Source organism: Megalops cyprinoides, chromosome 6 (genome assembly GCF_013368585.1).
Source record: "Megalops cyprinoides isolate fMegCyp1 chromosome 6, fMegCyp1.pri, whole genome shotgun sequence".
Classification (NCBI taxonomy): Eukaryota; Metazoa; Chordata; class Actinopteri; order Elopiformes; family Megalopidae; genus Megalops; species Megalops cyprinoides.
In genome coordinates, this window is record NC_050588.1 from 29,917,275 (window position 1) to 29,935,446 (window position 18,172).

Consider the following 18,172-nt stretch of genomic DNA (forward strand, 5'->3'; position numbering starts at 1 on the left):
TGCAGACCAACTTGTTTGCTTTTGGCTTTAGAGATAAAATAAGCCGGTGGTTTCCTGTGGTCTTTGTCTAGGACAGCTGCTGTCTGGTGATTTGGACAAAGTCAAATTAATGACCTGTGGATTTCCTCAAGCCATACAGTAGGTAAAGAGAGACAGCATCAAAGCTGATCCTGTGATCTCTCCATTCAGACACAGTGTTGATAGTGCTCTTTATGGTGGGAGTCTTGGCGGTTTCCACAGAGACATTGTTGGACCGATGTCAGGCATTACCTCACATGAGATAAAACAATACAATAAAACACCTCCTCCCCTCCTCATGTCTCTCACATTCAATTTTTAAGTTGAATTTTAAAAATATTTTGCATTAAAAAAAAAACAACACACCTCCAACACATATATGCACTCACTCGTGAATGGCAAAAATGTGTTATATGGGCAAAAATCTTTGAACCATCAACAGACGATCAAAAAGCCTTTCGTTTAGTTCTTTGCTCTATGATGAAGCACACCTATACTCAGTTCTGTAGAGTATGTATTGGGGGGGCGTTGAGCAGTGACCCACCTGCATATGAGAGCTCCATTCTGGGGGCGCTCTGGGTCCAGGAGATGGAGGCCACAGCAGGCAGCAGCAAGTGGAGGACAGACAGCAGCAGCAGATAGGTGTGTCCTGGCCCCACCCACCCACACACATGCTTCCGCATTCCCAAGATGCCCATGTCCGGCTTCTTCTGGTTTGCGCGTGCAGGGCGTTGTCTCTCTGTCACATCACCCTCACGCTGGCCTCAGCAGCATCCGAGAGCAGCCTGGGAGACACATTTACATTTACATTTATTTATTTGGCAGACGCTTTTATCCAAAGAGACTTACAAGTGAGGCAGAGTACAACACAAGCAAAAAGTCACATAAGGAGTCAACAGTATTAGAAGTGCTTCATGACCAGGTTTCAAAAACTGGCCAGACTAGGTACAAGCTAGCTGCTAGAGATATGAGTGCATTAAACCATTAGATCTGTTTTTATAGTAAAGGAAAACAAAGATTAAGACAAGAGAAGTTGTTTTAGGTAGGAATGATTCAGGTGATCAGGTGAGCGTGTCTTCAGATGTTTCTTGAAGGTAGTGAGGGACTCAGCAGAACAGATGAATTGTGGACGTTCATTCCACCTTCGTGCGACAACAGAGATGGTTCTGGATGGTGATTTTGTGCTGCGATGTGATGGGTAACATATGAGGGAGAGGCCAAAGAAGTGATGCCCACCTCACCCCAATGCTGGACTGACACGGTGCTAGAACACCCACAGAGGTGGGAGGCAAGACCAAAAGCTCAGGTAAGCTCTTGAACTTCCCTCTTTTAATCTCTAAACTGAGCTTTCTGCAACCAGGCTTTCCGAAAGATGTATTGCTTACCGCTGCGGTATTTCACACAAGCCTCATAGCTGGCAGCAGGCACCTGATGATTTCCACATCTGGGCATACATCCAAATTGGTAGGCTCTAGTGACTTTCAAACAATGCTGCTATGAAAACAACCCATTCAATCACCGTTTATTACACTGATTGCCAGTTAAGTTGTCCAAAGTTTTTAGTCTTTGCAACCTGAATAAATATCTACAGTGACTCGGTCCACCTTTGTGCTCAGGACATTTATGACTGACAGGTTGTTGTCGCCAAAGACAATAAGATATGGCCATACTGTGGGGGTAAAACGTGCATTTTTCTCTTCTGCTCAGGTCAAGGTTCCTTCTTCTTAACAAGACTAAAAAGCTCTCCAACCAGCATTCCGGAACAATGGTACCAGAGTGTTGACATGCATCCTAACTTGGAGGCTGAAGAGCACGTATCTGTCCAGCACGAGCATTGGGGGGTCACTTGATGTAATGACAAACAGCCACGCTTCACAAAGTACGACCCACTTGGGTCAGTGGGGTTTGGGGAAGTACTTAAGAGGAAAGAGATAACAGACGATCCCTTTGGGGACTTGGCCTCAAAAAACATGCATGTTTATTGCACACTGGACGGAAACCTGATGTCGAGGTGCTCGGTCAGTGTGAACAACATTGGCGGACTCATTTCAGGTTGAGGGAAAAAATAACACATTGTGTAGTAAAATGTTCCCATGACTAATCAGTTCAGCCATCTTCATTTTTTTTTCCTGCCGAGGTCAAACAAAGTAAACAAGTCACTTGTATAACTTCAAACATTTTAACTACTTCCCTCCCTCAGCTGTCAAATAAAGGTGAAGCCAACCCAAATAAACACAGTGCCCCAACAATAATAACAACGAAGCTGGGTTTCACTCAGAAACACCATAGTAATATTGGATTTTGTTATGAATATCCAGCTCGCTTACTTGATTACAACCTCTCTTAAACGGAAATAGGTTAAGAGTTAATAAATAGGGAACTCTGCACAGACTTCCCCCTTAACTGGCTGTTGTCATGGTAACATATTTGCATGGTTGGCTGTGGAACTACGCTGGCGCCATTAAGTAGACTTCCAAAGAAGAGGTAAATGCTGATAGACCAGGGATGGGCAAAACATTAACATTTACACATTAAGGTAGAAAAAGTACCAGAGATATCACCTTACAGGGGATTACCATCAGCTTAAGTGAATACTCACATTGCCCCTCACAATGTCGCACCACGCAGTATGTCAAACTTTATCCATCAAAAGACTAGCATGTATGACACATTCAAAGGTTAATTCACCGTAATAAAGCCAAAGGCCTAGTTTATACAACAGGGCAGACAAATGAACTACTTTTATACAGTCTTTTTTATGTTTCTAGTAGTTTGTCATGTTAATAGCTTCTTTTTATCAAAGTTTCCCAAGAGTCTGATAGATTTAATCAGGATGTGTGGGGAAAAAGCTGCTTAAAATTTGTGAGCATTTCATCCTCAAAGCATTCTGTCATGAAAAGGGCACAACTGGAAAGGCATCAAATGGTAAGAGGAGGTGACACTTTTATGGCCGCTCTTACACAACACGTTAATTCCCCCCCCCCCCCCCCCCCAATTTATCACCCCTCTCTACCTCCACCTCCACCTCCGTGGGCCTGGACAGCGGCCGAGGCCTGCCTTTTACTGCAGAGAGGCCTGGTTGCAAGTGTGGGTTTCAGGGAGAGATTAGGGAGATCGCAGAGTCTATTACGCTTTTCAGACCGGTCACAGAGCACTTCATCTTCTCCTAATGGGAATGAGGGAACAGCCCTGAGTTATTGACTACATATGTGAAAAACGCGCATGACTGAAAAAATCATAACAACAATACCGGAGAGAATAAATGTGATCCATCACAGTTTCTCGGCAATTCATTATAATTTAATTAGCTTTTTTTTTAAATGCAGGTGTCAGCAGTTACCAAATTCAGGTGGGGAAAAAAGAGATTTGTATTACATATCATAAGTTACCATTAAAACAGCAGCTCTCCCTATTTGGTGACCTTGATTTATAAGGAATAACAAAGACATGGCTTCAATCATCATCAGAAATCCTAGAAAGGCTTCTGGCTGCATCTCACTGGCTACTTAAGGAAGCAAGTGCTATTCAAGAAATGACTGCAGATCCTTTACCACTGTAACACAATAGCTCAATGACCCTCTAAGTCACACTTCTCTATAGGCTAAGCTGCTGTATTGCCCATTTCACAGGCTGGCTTTGTCCATTTCTGCATAAAGAACTTTGAAAAACAAACAAACACGTTGTGGGAAAATGACCTGAGCTGCGATGGGAAGAGGAAGCACTCGATATTCGGCCACTTCCAGATGGCATGTCTGTTGAGTGTGCGGTGAAATGTAATGCCTGTTTGTGTACAGGAAATAGGTCCAGTTTCCTTGGACACAGACCTTTCCTATCAGCTTTGTTGGGTGAAAAAAACAGCCCCAGGCCACAGTCCTCAGGTTTGAGAGGTCAGAAATGATCTAACACAAAAGCATGAAAAACACCGAAAGTACATTAATTTGTTTTTACTGACTCATATAAGACTGTACACAACCCAAAAAGTAGAGACAGCTGTTTGTGTTACATTAAAGGAGGGTGGATCTGATTGAGGAGACTTTGGGCATTCAAGTCATAGATAGGAAAGCACAACAAAAATGTCTTCACTATATTTCCTTAGCTGTAGTGGGGGAAAAAAAATAACAAAAAATGAGTAGTGATACAGCTGCATCTAAGTGATACTCAGTGATAGAGGTACAGGGTACTGCTGATTTCCTGGACAGTTGCCTTCATGCCTCTCTCCCTCTCTTTAATGTGCCAGTATTCAGTGAAAGATGAGAAACCAGTGGAGTTCCTGCTTTGGCAGCTCTTTGGCTATCTTTAACCGGAGAAGTAGAATATCTTCCAGAATTAAACAATATGCCATCACTTTGTAAATGGTCTTTGTTAAAAATCTGGACAAGAACATTAATCGCTTGTTTTTTATCAGACTTCTTTGGGGGAAGTATTTCTGAATGATGCTTGGTAAAGAGCGTAATATATAATATGGACAAAGAAATATCACTGAAAGTCAAACCAGTTTCACATGGACATTAAACTGAAGGCTTAACTGTAGCCTCATGCACTAGCTCTTGCATGCATGGCTGATACTGGAGTATCATGCTTGATCGTTTACAGAGGAATAAAAAAAAAACAACATGTAATGCATCCCAGAACACAAAGTTACTTACTTCTTTGAAGACCAGAACAGTCACACCCCCTGTTTACAAAATGTTTTCAACTGTGATTCTGGAGCACAAAGTGTACCTTTCTTCATTATGAACATATGAATTGTGAGACGCCCTTTCATCTCTGCATTACTTTTATAATTATAGCTGATATCAACCTCCTTCCCTGATACAAAGTCCCTCCCTCCTATGAACTTGTTTAGCTTGGTCTTCATCCACATTTCCCCAACATTTTCTTAAAAAAAAAATTCAAGGGAGGGACTAATGCTGCAATAAGTTATGGTTTCAAATCTGTTTGTAATACATTTCACCATTAACAGATGAATATAAAACCCTTTTACTCCAGTAAACTTCTTTAAACTGAATATGAATATCCCGTCTCTTAACAAAGCAGTGATTTTTTTCTGAGAATACACCTCAAATTACACAGACTATTTACAACAACATGTATTTCATGGTGATTTTGAGCGTTTCTTCTGTAATAAACTATTGAGCTGATTTAATTCAGACCTTTAGAGAATCACATCAGTTTAAAGACAGGAATGAAAACATGTTCTGGCTGCCTAAATGCTGATATGAGATGTGGAACGGTGCCTGTCAGACAGGAGATAAGACCTTAATAAATTTCTCTGGATTGACACCAGCTGAATGAAAAGCAAGTCCTCTCATTAGTGTCCTTAGTGAGCTGTGAAAAGACCTGCCACCCTGACAGCTGAGAACACTGAGCCCAACCAGCTGAAAAACAAGCACCCGAGCCCCATTCCTCATCCCGCACAAAGACATCTGAGGATGTGTGCAGCACACCCATTCTGCCCGCTACCTCATTCTGATTCTACCTCCTTCTGATCCACTTTCACAATTCAATCACAACCCCGGCCTTTTCAGTGTAGCATCTCAGAACGGGCCTAACCCTTCAGCCTCTTACTGTAGCCTCATTATGTAGTGTCCCGCCTTGCCTGATTTGAGGTGACAGGAAGGCAAGCCCTGTCCCAGTCCCGAGGGCCTGGGAGCATAAGCTAGGAGCAACACATCTCATGACGCAGGCTTTGGCACTATAAGCTTTTGGCACAACAGTTGGGCTGCCACTTGGTAGTAACGGGCAAGGCTTAGCAACACATACTGAGTGCCAAGTCACACCATAATTAGCCCACTGCTGCGCTCATTCAAGGCCGCGCCAGCTTTTCTAGAGGCCCGACAGAGAGAAAGACTGAATGAATTTTTCCTGCATTCTTCTTTTGTTTTGTTTTTCTTTTCCAGGAACCCTCCCATTCTGCAAGGACAGGAGCAGATTTGAATTGAAGCGCCAACGTTGAAAGCCGAATGAGAAATGAGGTTTGAGAAAGCGTTACTCCTGAGGAGACGACGCTCTGAAGCAATCCTCCATTCATTACACAGCCGGAGTTTCTTTGCATTGGGGTAAACGTCTGGTTCAGTTCACTCCATTCATTAACATCTCTGTGCTACTCAACAGCTGATAAAGGCAGCAAAACAAGGGCTAACATCTGCACTGCTGAGGAAAAGGAGCATCGTCGTTTTCCACCCTCTGCTGAGGACGAGGTGCGAACACACTGGCGTGCTGCCAGGTCACCAAGACAAACACGTCTGTGCGCAATCCGTCGGGGGGCCGACATTCCACGTCCGACGTACACACGTCACAAGACAGACTTTGTTTAAACACACGGAGCCGCACTCCTGAAGCTGGTGCCACAACCTGTCCCTGTCCTGCATGACGGAGAGGAACCAAGTCCTTAGAACACTTTCATGGCAATCAATAACCAACGGACTCAGAATGAAAGAAATGAAAATAAGCGGAGTCTTTGGCTTTTGTTCCTCAGTAGGAGAAAGAGAGGCGGAGCGGGCTAGCAGGCTGTTGCATGCTTCAACTCACAGTATTGCTCTGCCTGCCACACCAGAGGGGGCAGCTGGGTCACAGCACGGGCACTGATGCAGAGATTTGGGGAGGGGAACAAAGCACACAGAGAGCAATAAAATCAGCCTCCTGTTGCTGTTGGTGTCCACTCTTGTGTCCTCCATCTTCTGCGTGGTTCAGAGTCCTTCTTTGATGTCTGAACCGCAGACATCGAGCCCAAGAGGTCATTTAAACAAAACATCACACTGATCACGGGGAAGAGTGTGGGTGTTTTGGGTGATACACATTAACAGAGAACACTCCCACATCACTTGCAATGCATGCCTCCTAAACGCTACAATAAACTACCCCTCTGATCCAGAATTCTTACCAGGTTCCAATCAGCAGAACGGAACATGCACTGACTCATGCTGCTCACTCCTCTGGCACATACCAGACACTGGGAACTACTAAGCACTAGATTCCTCAGTTCCAGATACCAACATCTGTCTGGGTGACTGGGTTGGGTGGCGGGGGGGGGGGGGGGGGGGGGGGGGGGTTAGTGTAGAAAAATAAAGATTTACGGTCCCTTCCGAAAGCCAGGTCTGCTGCTTTGAAAAGACCCAGCACTAGCCATTAGGGTGAAACTGGATAGGCAAGCGTTTCAAGCTCCAGAGGTATCTGCGGAAGCTTCACTTTTCTTTGTGAAAGAATAAAAGAACATCATCAAAAGCCAGTGGTAAAGTTAAATGTTAAACACTAAAACAGGACAAAAGGCTCAGTATCTGCCTTCAGCCTGGTGCTTATTAAAGCCGAATAGCGTTTACCATTGCAAGTCTACTTTCACAAGCCTCCATTGCCTTTATAGCACTGACTGGCGTTGTGTGGCCTGGACTGCTATTCTTTGCTCTATTGTTGCTTCCAGCCCCTCACCAGACAACAACAATGAAGGAGAGAAGGCCATTCTCTCAGGGTGTGTATTTGCGCGTGCACGTGTGCATTCTTGGCCTATTTTTAATTTCCTCACAGCTGAACTATTCATGCACCACGTAAACCTGTGTAGCAGTCTGATCCGTCAGTGCACCTGTGGAATGAATGCAACATATGTATCTGTTTCAATGTCAAGTTAATTTTACACTCTGGTATATCACGCACCTGTCCTAACATTTCAAAATATGGATAAATATGTAGAGATCCGAGTGAGGCAAGCACCCACTTCCCCCATACACACACACATAGACAAACACACACACACACACAGTGATCTTCCTCCAGTGTCACAGTAGGAGCAGTGCACAAAGTAGGGGAAGTGAGGACTCCTCCATGTTCTTCTCTTTGGATTCTCTCTGTCTGTCTCTCTCTCTCTCTCTCTCTCTCTCACACACACACACACACACACACACACAGATGCACACACACAATTCACAACACTTACATGACTAAAATTATATTCTTAGTACTCATGATAAGCCAGCCAGAGTTGCTTTTGTGTGGGAGAACTATTTCTGCACAGTTCCCGTAGGTTTGGGTTGGCATGGTCCAAAACTTGCATTCAATTTATGTTTTCACTAAAATATTCTTCCACGTATGCTTCATCTCACATTATTAGAAGAAACATTAGACACACTACAGTCAGAGCAGAGACCAGTGTCTGGATCACGGGTGCTGAAAGATCTAGTGCAGCAATTTCAACCAAAACTCAGCTTCCTTGGCAGAGATTCATCGGCTGGCCAGTATACAGTCTAAACTCCACAAATCACATAGAACTGGATTCATATTGAAAGGATAAATGATTTTTTTGCTTCTTTTTTTTTTAGAAACAATGAACGAATGTCTCACCAAAAGACAGCTAAACAAATAAACTGACACACTAACATATAAATACATACAATATTACAGCTTTAGTATGCATTTTTATGCGTGTAATTCTAATCTGCATAAAATCAATAAGCAGTACGCATATTGACCTACAATCCAATTATACTGAATTCCAAGATCAATATTATAAGGCCTTCTTGCTCTTTTTAGTCAAAGAAACTGAAAACAAATCATACTCCTTAGAATGTACATCAAAGGCAGAGATTGGCATGCCTCATTAATAGTAATACAATGTTGGCTTGTTTCCCCTGCCTCTCTTACATGTTCAGAGAGGCACTGTTACCCAACCCAGTGCCTTTCTGCCTCATGGTATATAAAATATCCCATCAAAAGAATAAATGATAGTCATTTCGACAGCAGAATCAAGAAACTAATGGCCACTTTTGCTCTTTGATGATGTCATGCAACATTCAAGGCTGTGCCTTAGATCGCTGAGTGTCAATCTTGGTCTGGCCCTGAGAGAACAGGCAGAATCCTGAAGACCCTGGCAACCCTAAAACAAGCAGCTGATTGTAGACTGCATGGAAGGGGCTGAGAAAGTCTTCTTTCCCTAATCCGACAGGGGGGTATTCAGAGTGATTCATTTGGTATTCCAAGACGTCTGATCCCATGCAAACCCGCTGAATGACGTCTGATATCTCCACAAAGCACCCCACTGAAAGAAAGACCCCTTCCTCCTCACCCTGCTCTCCAGCTGGAAAGTAGTAACCAAGACCCGGCTATTGTCTGCTCTGAAACACGTTTTCTTAGGCCTCATTTCCAGGACCATCTGGGAATCATAAGACAACAGCATCCATCTGTGCAGAAAGGTTGGGAAAAAAATCACGGTCAGGTAATCTATTAAGGTCTTCCTTTCTACAAACTGTGAGCCATATACCAAGTTATATTGTACATACTGGAGCACCAATCTCATGAGTTTCCACCACGAGAACTGCAAATAAACAAGCACTGAGATCTGTATATTTTGAAATTGGGGGTTATCTCTAGTCAGAAATGACGAAACAGAAGTTGAAATATTTACAAACCAGAAGCACCACATAAATAACTGACTTTTTGAGAAAAAAAAATCTATTCTGGTCTTCACTCTCTGTCATGTGGGAAGATGCAGTATTTATCTTAATATCAGAAAATGAAATTATGCTTCTGTTTGCCTCTAAAATCCCATGAGCATTCACTGCTCTATTGGACAGACAGAAAGAAAAACTGGAATTAACCCACAGCAAAACTAGAGCAGGTACTGCAGTGCATTATCAGCACCCTTGAGTATGGTAATCCCAATGCACGTGCTTCTCATGACAGACGATACTTCTCTAACGCACACATTCTTACGGGGACAGGAAAAGGAAACCAGTGGACAGTAGCAGCACAATGCACTTCACTTCCTCATATGGTAAAGCAACTGTAACTTGATTTGCATTGACGCTGAAAACAAACAAAAACACAATACACGGTGACGTGACCTTGCAGAGCTCAGTATGCCAAGACTCCTTCGTGGCTGACCTGACTTCCCCACACCCCCCTCTCCTCCATTCCTGTCAGGAATGAGTAAAAATCCTCCTGGGAAGATCCCCGTTGCCTCCAGCTCCAGACCTCTGGGGATGGTCCCCAGATCCGGTGACACAGGCAGTATCCTGGCAGCCTTTTGTGGCGACTTCCTGTGTGACCTCCACACCACTGCGGTAGCACGCAACGCAACCGCACTGGCAGAGGTGGGGCAAACACAGAGAAACGGGCCCTTCTCTCTCTTTATGATCCTTTTACCGTATGTAAAAGTCAGCTTGTAAAGATGGTCAGTCTAGACACCCAATTGTTCCTGCTCTTGTTTAGTCTCGCAACACGGTGCGTCAACAAGCGAACAACACCAGCAGGATGACAGCCCAGCTGTGCTTGGCTAAATATATCAATAGGGACATGTTTTTGTAGATACGTACCTTTGGCCCACCAAAAACATAGGAAGTACCTCAGTGGCAGGAGAACTTCAACTAAAGTGACACAGGAGTAAGTGTTAATACCCAGCATTATCTGCAAAGTTTCAGACAATACAAACTGCTACAGGCGCTGCATAGTTACAGACACACCCTCACATCCAAGGTGTGAGGCTAAGTAAAACATGGGGCACAACTCCTTCTTAACTCCATTATTACAATGACTAATGTTAAATATATTCATCTATTACTTTACATCAATGCAGAGATGAAAACCAAACCCTCCAAAAAAGGACCACAAGATTAAAAAAAAAAAAAAAACAGAAACGTGTGGAGTCAGTACCTTGTAGCACCTGGCAGAGGTAAGAATTGGGTGTGACTGCTGTGTTTGTGGGAGCTGATATATTATATGGTCCCTATTCCAAACAGGTATTTTGCTCTAATCTAATCTAATCTAATTTATCTAATAAGGACACAGTGCACTTGTTAGGTACATACATGCCTACCAATCTGAATGAATCCAGAATCCCAGCCTACCTTAAAACATTCCTCTCAACACTTGTTTATTAAAAGTGGCAGCAGAGCCAGTCTGATTATAGGTGGCTTTCCCATACTCTGCAATGTACTACAGTACTACACATATTCATGTGCATGTGCATGTGTGTATGGGTGTGTGTGTGTGTGTGTGTGTGTGTGTGTGTGTGTGTGTGTGTGTGCGCGCGCGCATGCACAATGGTGATTATTTTACTCTTTTTATGTAGCTCATTAAGTCCTTGCTGGGATCAGAGTCTGTGCATAATGACTTCTGTGCATGTGCACTCATGCTTGCAAACAGTGAGGTGAAGCATGGCAGGGAGTAGGTTTCGCATATGTGCAGCCCTCTGCTCTTCACACTTCCTATTTGGAGGAAAAAGCCTCCACCATTTTCCTTACAGAAACCTAATTAGAAGGCACTGCACTTCCTTGGAATTAGGCAAAGCATTTCCAGAGATCTCTGCTGGTCTAAAGCTGTTTCCCTGGGGCATACACCAAACTTTTACTTAAGGCTGGGATCAGCACAAATTAGAGGGTACAATCTATCCATCTGTATTTGTGGCTAATTAAGATGCATTGGGGAATGTTTTTACTTAGCTATAAAGGAAAGGAACAGACATAAATTGAGGCGAGGGATGAATTCCAAGTACCTTGAGATTGTCCTGGCTGAAGTTTTGAAAGGTATCAACTGATCCCTGTTTGATTTAAATAGGCCAAATTCAGACAGACCTGAAAGTATTGAAGCAAAACACCAAGCCCAATACAGAGCCTGTCTAAACAAATACCCTGTGCAAGGAAAGGTCAGTTTTGTGCATTATTTCAGAACCTGGCACATAAAAGATTTATACAAGGACACCTAATCCTAAACAGATATAGTAAGGAATGTAAAATTATGAGTTGGTTCCTAATCCATTTTCTCGGGCCTATTAGACCTTTGCGCATTTGTTTCCATTAAAGCATCTTACATTCACGCAAGAGCTGAGAGCTGCAGGACACTGCAGGGGGGAAATAAATCAGAGACAAAAGCAGAGGTCTGACAATAGTGTTTTATCTCTGTGTGCACCCCTCCGGACACATACTTTGAGATAATCTGGCTGTGATTTATCTCGAGCCTCTTGGCCTCAAGAATTCCACCACTGCCACTTATAAAGAGAGAAAGAACAGTACGGGTTTGTTGCAGGGAGGAGTGGACTCTTCAGGAGAGTCCAGACTGACGTGAATTGAGCCGCGAGGTCAGGCCAGACTCCCACCCAGAGGCACAGAGCCACGCTGGAGCTGTTCTGGCTCCAGGTGGGGCTCCGTCAGCGGCCAAAGCTGGGAGGGTGTTGAGAGGGCTATAAACTGATAAGGACTCATCAAAAGGTACATTAGAGTATGTGAGACTGCAGTACGAGCAGCAGCACTTAACGGCTACAATGGCAACTGCTCGCCTCTAGAGGAGGTGCAAATGCTCAGTCTAGTAGCTTATCTAAAGCTCAGAGATGGCTGCTGTCCACCCGTTATCTGTAGCTCTGTGTCTTGCTGCGCCTACCACAGCAGTGCCTAACTCCATTGTCATCGCGGACACCAGCACTCTGTCAGATACTGAGCCGCTGCTTGGGATACACACTGGGTCTGTACGGAGAAGGCCTCGCACAGGCCTACCTAACTGGCTTTAAACGAATGACACGCTGGAATTCCAGTCCAGGGGTCTGACTCCAGCGAAGTCAAAACCTCAACAGCTGCTTGATCTGTAGCAATGAAAAGCTTCCCCCCACAACGCTAAGTTCTTTGGAACTGACTTGCCTACAGAGAAACAATAGCAAACAAAAATAGTTCATTCACATCAGACACATTGTTCTCCTGTGATTAAAATAAACTTCTGCAGTTGGGAAATAATATTTTTAGTAGTTTTGCTAACATTTGTTAACAGAATATGGCATGGTTTATCTTCAGCAAGGCATTATTAAGCTTGGTCATATTCTTATTTAGATTAAAAAGGTTGTATTGATATTTCTGAGGAAGCCACCCCCACCCTGGCCCACATGGAACTGCTTTCCCGCTTTCCTGGTTTCTTCCTGATGTTGGCGCCATACCTCAGACTCACTCAGAATCACTACCGGAAGGAAACACACCACTTGGCTCAACTACATTATTGTTGACTTCAAGCAGATAAGAAGCAATTCATTAATATAATGACTGAGAAATACAATGGGTAATTAAGTTTTTTAGTAGACCCTGCATGTGCTGGTTCTCCCCTTTGCAGCATTCGACACGTAACCATTAACTAAAGGATTTTGACTGAGGATACAGGTGAGCCTCCTTTAAGGCGTAAACAGTAGTTAAGAAACCAAACTGTTAACACAACACAGCATTCAGCTTACATGGTTGTTAGAGGACAGGTTCCAGCTTAATGGTTCTTTAACAATAGCAACACTAAAACTCACTCAATATGATCATACAGATAGACTGTTTGTATTACTGTTGGTAACACTGGTTGGTAACCTGTTGGTAACACAGCTGGCTCATTTAGAACTGAAGAACTATACTGAATATAATCTGTGACCTGTAATGGAAAATGTGGGTTGCCAGCCTGTCCACAGCAACATTGATACAACATTTATGCTAAGATCCACTCCTTTGTCAAAAAGACCAAGACCAAGATGACAGACATATTGGGCAGTGCTTGCTGTCAACTCAGAAATGCAAAACAGGATTCCACGATTCCACCAGAGGATATTTTTTTCCACACCAGAGGATGAGAGCAACCCTTGTTCAACTCAGTATCCCTAACAACCCCTCCATGCTCACTCACACCCCCCCAAACCCCAGGGGCAGGTGAGAGGATGATCCACGTCTGTCATCGCCCATGTGAGGTCAAAACACTGACAGCCGGGCAAAACGCAGGCCCTCATTACTGGACATGCCTGTCATGACTGGAGCTACCACTTAAGACTAAGAGGGAGCAGGGGGGCCCTCCTATATCTTAAAAATAGGGTCTCATTTAAAACAGATTAAGGCATGCATTTCCGGCACTTGATCTAAACAGACGGTGACGTCCTCATCCCTTAATGCTTAACCATCTGAGTTTACCATCTGAGCATTAGAGCATTCTCAAAAGTCACATTTGTCACCATATTCAGGCATGAGCAGAGGGAAGATAGGGCTAGAGAGCAAATCCTTGATCTGAACTGATAAATGTCCCTGGAATAGTGAGGAGAGAGCTACTGAGGAAGCAACTGCATCAGAGCGCTGTGCAGTTAATCAGCCAAGATGATAGCATAAAAGCAAGACATACCACCCACGCCATACTCGGCCAGTGAGTATGTGAACAGACAGGGGACTCAGGACAAAGTACTTTCATGAATATATCAAATTGTCCGCCACTGATGTTTTGTTTTAGATAAATATCTGTTGATTATTTTGCTCGATAAAGGACAATCTTAACTGTCAATTTTCCTCATGGTGTGAATGAAAGAGAGGAGCCACCGTGTAACCTCGTTTTATTTTCAGTATCTACTGTCTCCTCCTTGATTTGCATCGTTACATTTTCACAAGTGCTCTCAGAAAACGGGGTGGCTGCTTTCTCTGTGGGAAAAATCGCTTTCAAATTGACCCAGCTACTCTTTCCACGCACTCCCTACAAGTACGGAAGTGACAAAGCATGCTGCTGTACACCAGTGGCTGCAAGGGGACACTGTGTGACATTCTTTTTGGGTGGTCTGCGTCCCCATCTCTCTTTCTCTCCCTCCTCTCACGCGGGAAACAGCAGGGGGAAAAAAAAAAAATCTCTTTAAACAACCGAACCGATAATGACAATGCCCTATTCACAAAGGCCTGACTGCTCATCACATATACTTATTAATGTTAATTCAGCTTCCAACGCAACCTTTGTTCTCAGAGCAGAGTCTAGAACATTACTGCTCCACAGTATGCTCACACAGCTGACACATACCCACACCCGTGTCCACACCCATATGCCCTCCAGAGCAAAATAATATGGGGGGGCGGGGTGTTATATAACAAACACATGTGCTGTGGTCCAGCTAACCAATAGCCTAAATAACCAGTAAGTTTCTTTTTCTGCATGGTATCAATCAACATGGCAACTACACAATTTATACTTACATTAAGTATCAGCCCCTGGTCGCACACAAAACAGCAAGAGCTCGAACGCTCACTTCCGATGACTAAACCCTCCTGCAGCCGCCCTGCGTTGTCCTCCAGCCAGCTCCTTCCCTTACCTCAGCTCTCCAGCAGAACATGCATATATTAAATCCAATAACCGTCATTCCTGCTGTTTGGGGAGTCCACATAAAATTCAATTAAGACGTGTCTCTGTTGATTCTTGGGGCTCATTGTGTTGGCAGAGGGTTCAAGCATTAATTTGATGAATAATACAGAGGGCTAGTACTCAACTGGGGGCAAAAGAGACAGTCTAGTGCCACTGTTGTATCTTGTTTTGCATTGGAATGGAAATCCATGGCAAGAGATATGGAGGGAAATATGCTTTTTTGGCACTCTTCACTTGACAAAGCCCAGCAAAAACAATGCACTAGACTCAGAGGCTCTCTTGCTCTCATTGTTGGCAATAATACGGTCTTTCTGAAATAAGGTGCTGTTTCATCCTGGAAACATTCATGTGTATGTGAGTCAAAACTGTAAACGAACTAGAAATAATCGGAATAAAAACCCTTTGCCAGCTCAGACCGACTAGTCTCAACAGGAGCAAAGCCCTAATCAACAGTACATGAATAATCTCTATGGTGTTAAGGGTATTCCAACCACAGCCAGATAAAAATCTTACATGATAACATTGGAATTAGGGGTAGTTTAAAGTAGTAGCAAAACAGTTACAACACTACGAGAGAGCCAACAGTTATGATACCACAAGGGAAGTCTGTCCCCCATATCGTCTACTTCTAATGTACTTCAGTGTTTTTTTCTGTGAAATTGCTAATCCCCACAAATAAAGTGGTACTCCACCATTATTATTAATCTCTTTACAAAGATCAGGTGAATGTTTATAGTGCTGGAAGCTTTTCTTCAGGAATGGAGTGAAACAGAGGGTCATGAGCTGGACTTTGGGCTAGGACACTGCTGTTGTGGAATTCTTCCCGAGCTGTACACGGATTGTTACTGTCATCAAGTGAACTTGGTGTCAGCGATTGCATCCTGTCACCTTGTCCTGTCAACAGCTAACGGACCTAACTCACATGCTTTTGTGAGATATAAACCTACAGTATATCTCCCTGAGGACTACTAGCAAGATACTCTCATGATCTCAGTCTTTTCTCTCAGGTTTCCTTTTTTTTTTTTTTTTCTGTTCTCAACCTTTCCATTTGTTCATCCTAAAAGTATGATCTAACAATTAATGTTGACAGTCTTGTTCTTATTTGTTTGATGACATAGCCTAAGATGTTCCGGTAAAAATCCAGTTAATGACAGGTGATGTGAAAATGTATGTGACGCTGCCCTCAGTTAGGGCTACTGTCAAGCAAATAAACTCTGTAATGTAATAAGGGAGACCCTCAGACTCCAAGTCTTCCGCTTCCTCTCCGTCTCTCTAAAATATTGTATTCATAATTAGAAGTAAGCAAAAGAAATGCAAGCATAATGCCAAATTAAGTCTCAGTATGGACTGAGAGTCTCGGCACTCAATACGTCATTATTCCCCGGTCAGAAATAAACACAATCTGGTCTAATATGAGACATACATGAAGCTGTTTCAGTAGGTGTTTTTACACACTATTTGCTTTGTTTATTGCCTGTCTTTACCACCTAGCGCCCATATTCATTCCTTTATTTTCAAACATATACAGATGTGACATAATGAGTGATTGTTTGTGGTTCCTCAGAGATACATATTCTGATCGTGGAAATAAGGACAAGAGTCCTTATTGGACTCACCAGTGGAGCCCAAACTGACCCAGTCATCCACCTCCATCACCCTAGCTTTCCCTCACCCCTCACCCACTGCAACCCTGTCAGTCCCGGCTGAGAATAAGCAGACCGTGAATTGGGTAGCAGGACCCTGGGGGGAGTGACTGAGAAAGATGGCAGGATGGTAACATCAGAGCCTGATCCCATGAGAGGGGTTATGGGGTTAATTTGAGGAAAAAACCTGCCTCAAGTTAAACTGGGCCGCGCAAGAGCGTCCTGACTGCCTTCAACCTCAGTCTGAGTCCTGGCAGAGTCCCTTTAGGTAAACTCACATGATTAATAACAATAAACTGGGGCTGCTTGAGAAAACATCACCGAGCTCTCCCTCAACACACTGGGGGCCTATTTGAAACACGCGTGGTCATTTAATAAGTCAGGAAGGATCCACACGTGGCAGCTTGGAGAGTCTCACTCTCTGAAGCAGCTTAGCCTCATCACTGTACGGGAAATTAGAAAGGACCGTGAATGCATAATGCAGAGAAACTAGTTCTGGATAAGACATACTGCATGTCTCCTGAAAGTATTTGACCTGCGTCACAGGAAAATCATGACAATGACTATTTATGACTGCGACGGATCATATGCCAACACTAAATGAACACAGATCTACATAGAATAAAAAACAGACTGAAAGGATCTCTTGTACTATTATAAAGTATATCTCTCCTTTGTCGTCATGCAGTGGTGATTTTCCAGCCCATGTGCGTGTGCATGTTCAATGCAAAGCACATTTAGAGGCTTGATATATTATGTAAGTCTTACAGCAAAAACAGTGTAGTAGTCATGGAAATGGAGTATGAGGGGTATCAATTTCTCCCTCTGTCTTCTAATCTAGACTAATAATAGAAAATCTTGTAAATGCCCATGATTAAATCATCATTTAGGTAGGAAAACAACTGAAGAGTTTGAATTCCTAAGCAGCAAAAGTCTTTCAGAGGCTGTTTTTCTTTTGTGGATTTTAGTTTCGATAAAACAAAAACCTCATTTGAAAGTTTCCTCCAGATTTGGTAAAAAGGGTTAAATACAGCCAATGCCAGGACTCAAAGAACAATTGTTACTTGCATTTTGGAAATTAATGTTAGTTCATGAGCCACAATTTTCAAAATACATTTCATGGTCTATGAAATCAAATCATCTCTGCTTATACAGTCTCACACTTTGCCAAAGCACTAATATCATTTAAAACAACCGTTTTGATGCATTCTATATAGAGGGTAATTATCAGGGATCACAGGCAGCATTTGCCACACCTTGCTGACTGATCTCCTGACCACTGTAATACAGCTACATGCTGCACAGATAAGCACTGTGAACCCTTTAGCAGAGCTGTGCCAGGTGCAGATAAGCCTCCAACTGGAGAATACCCTGTCAACTTAGGATGCGTGCTGAAAAGGTCCATTCTC

The 18,172-nt window shown here is 43.3% G+C and overlaps 1 protein-coding gene across 1 annotated transcript in view; it reads right to left on the minus strand.

Moving 5' to 3' along the window:
• The window catches only part of si:dkey-49n23.1 (semaphorin-3D), a 43,635-nt gene that overhangs the window by 22,898 nt on the left and 2,565 nt on the right, over positions 1 to 18,172 (minus strand). Inside the window, exon 2 of the mRNA XM_036531773.1 lies at positions 563 to 803. Coding sequence (XP_036387666.1) covers positions 563 to 716 — 154 coding nt within the window. The 5' untranslated portion in view covers positions 717 to 803. The remainder of the gene's footprint in view (positions 1 to 562; positions 804 to 18,172) is intronic.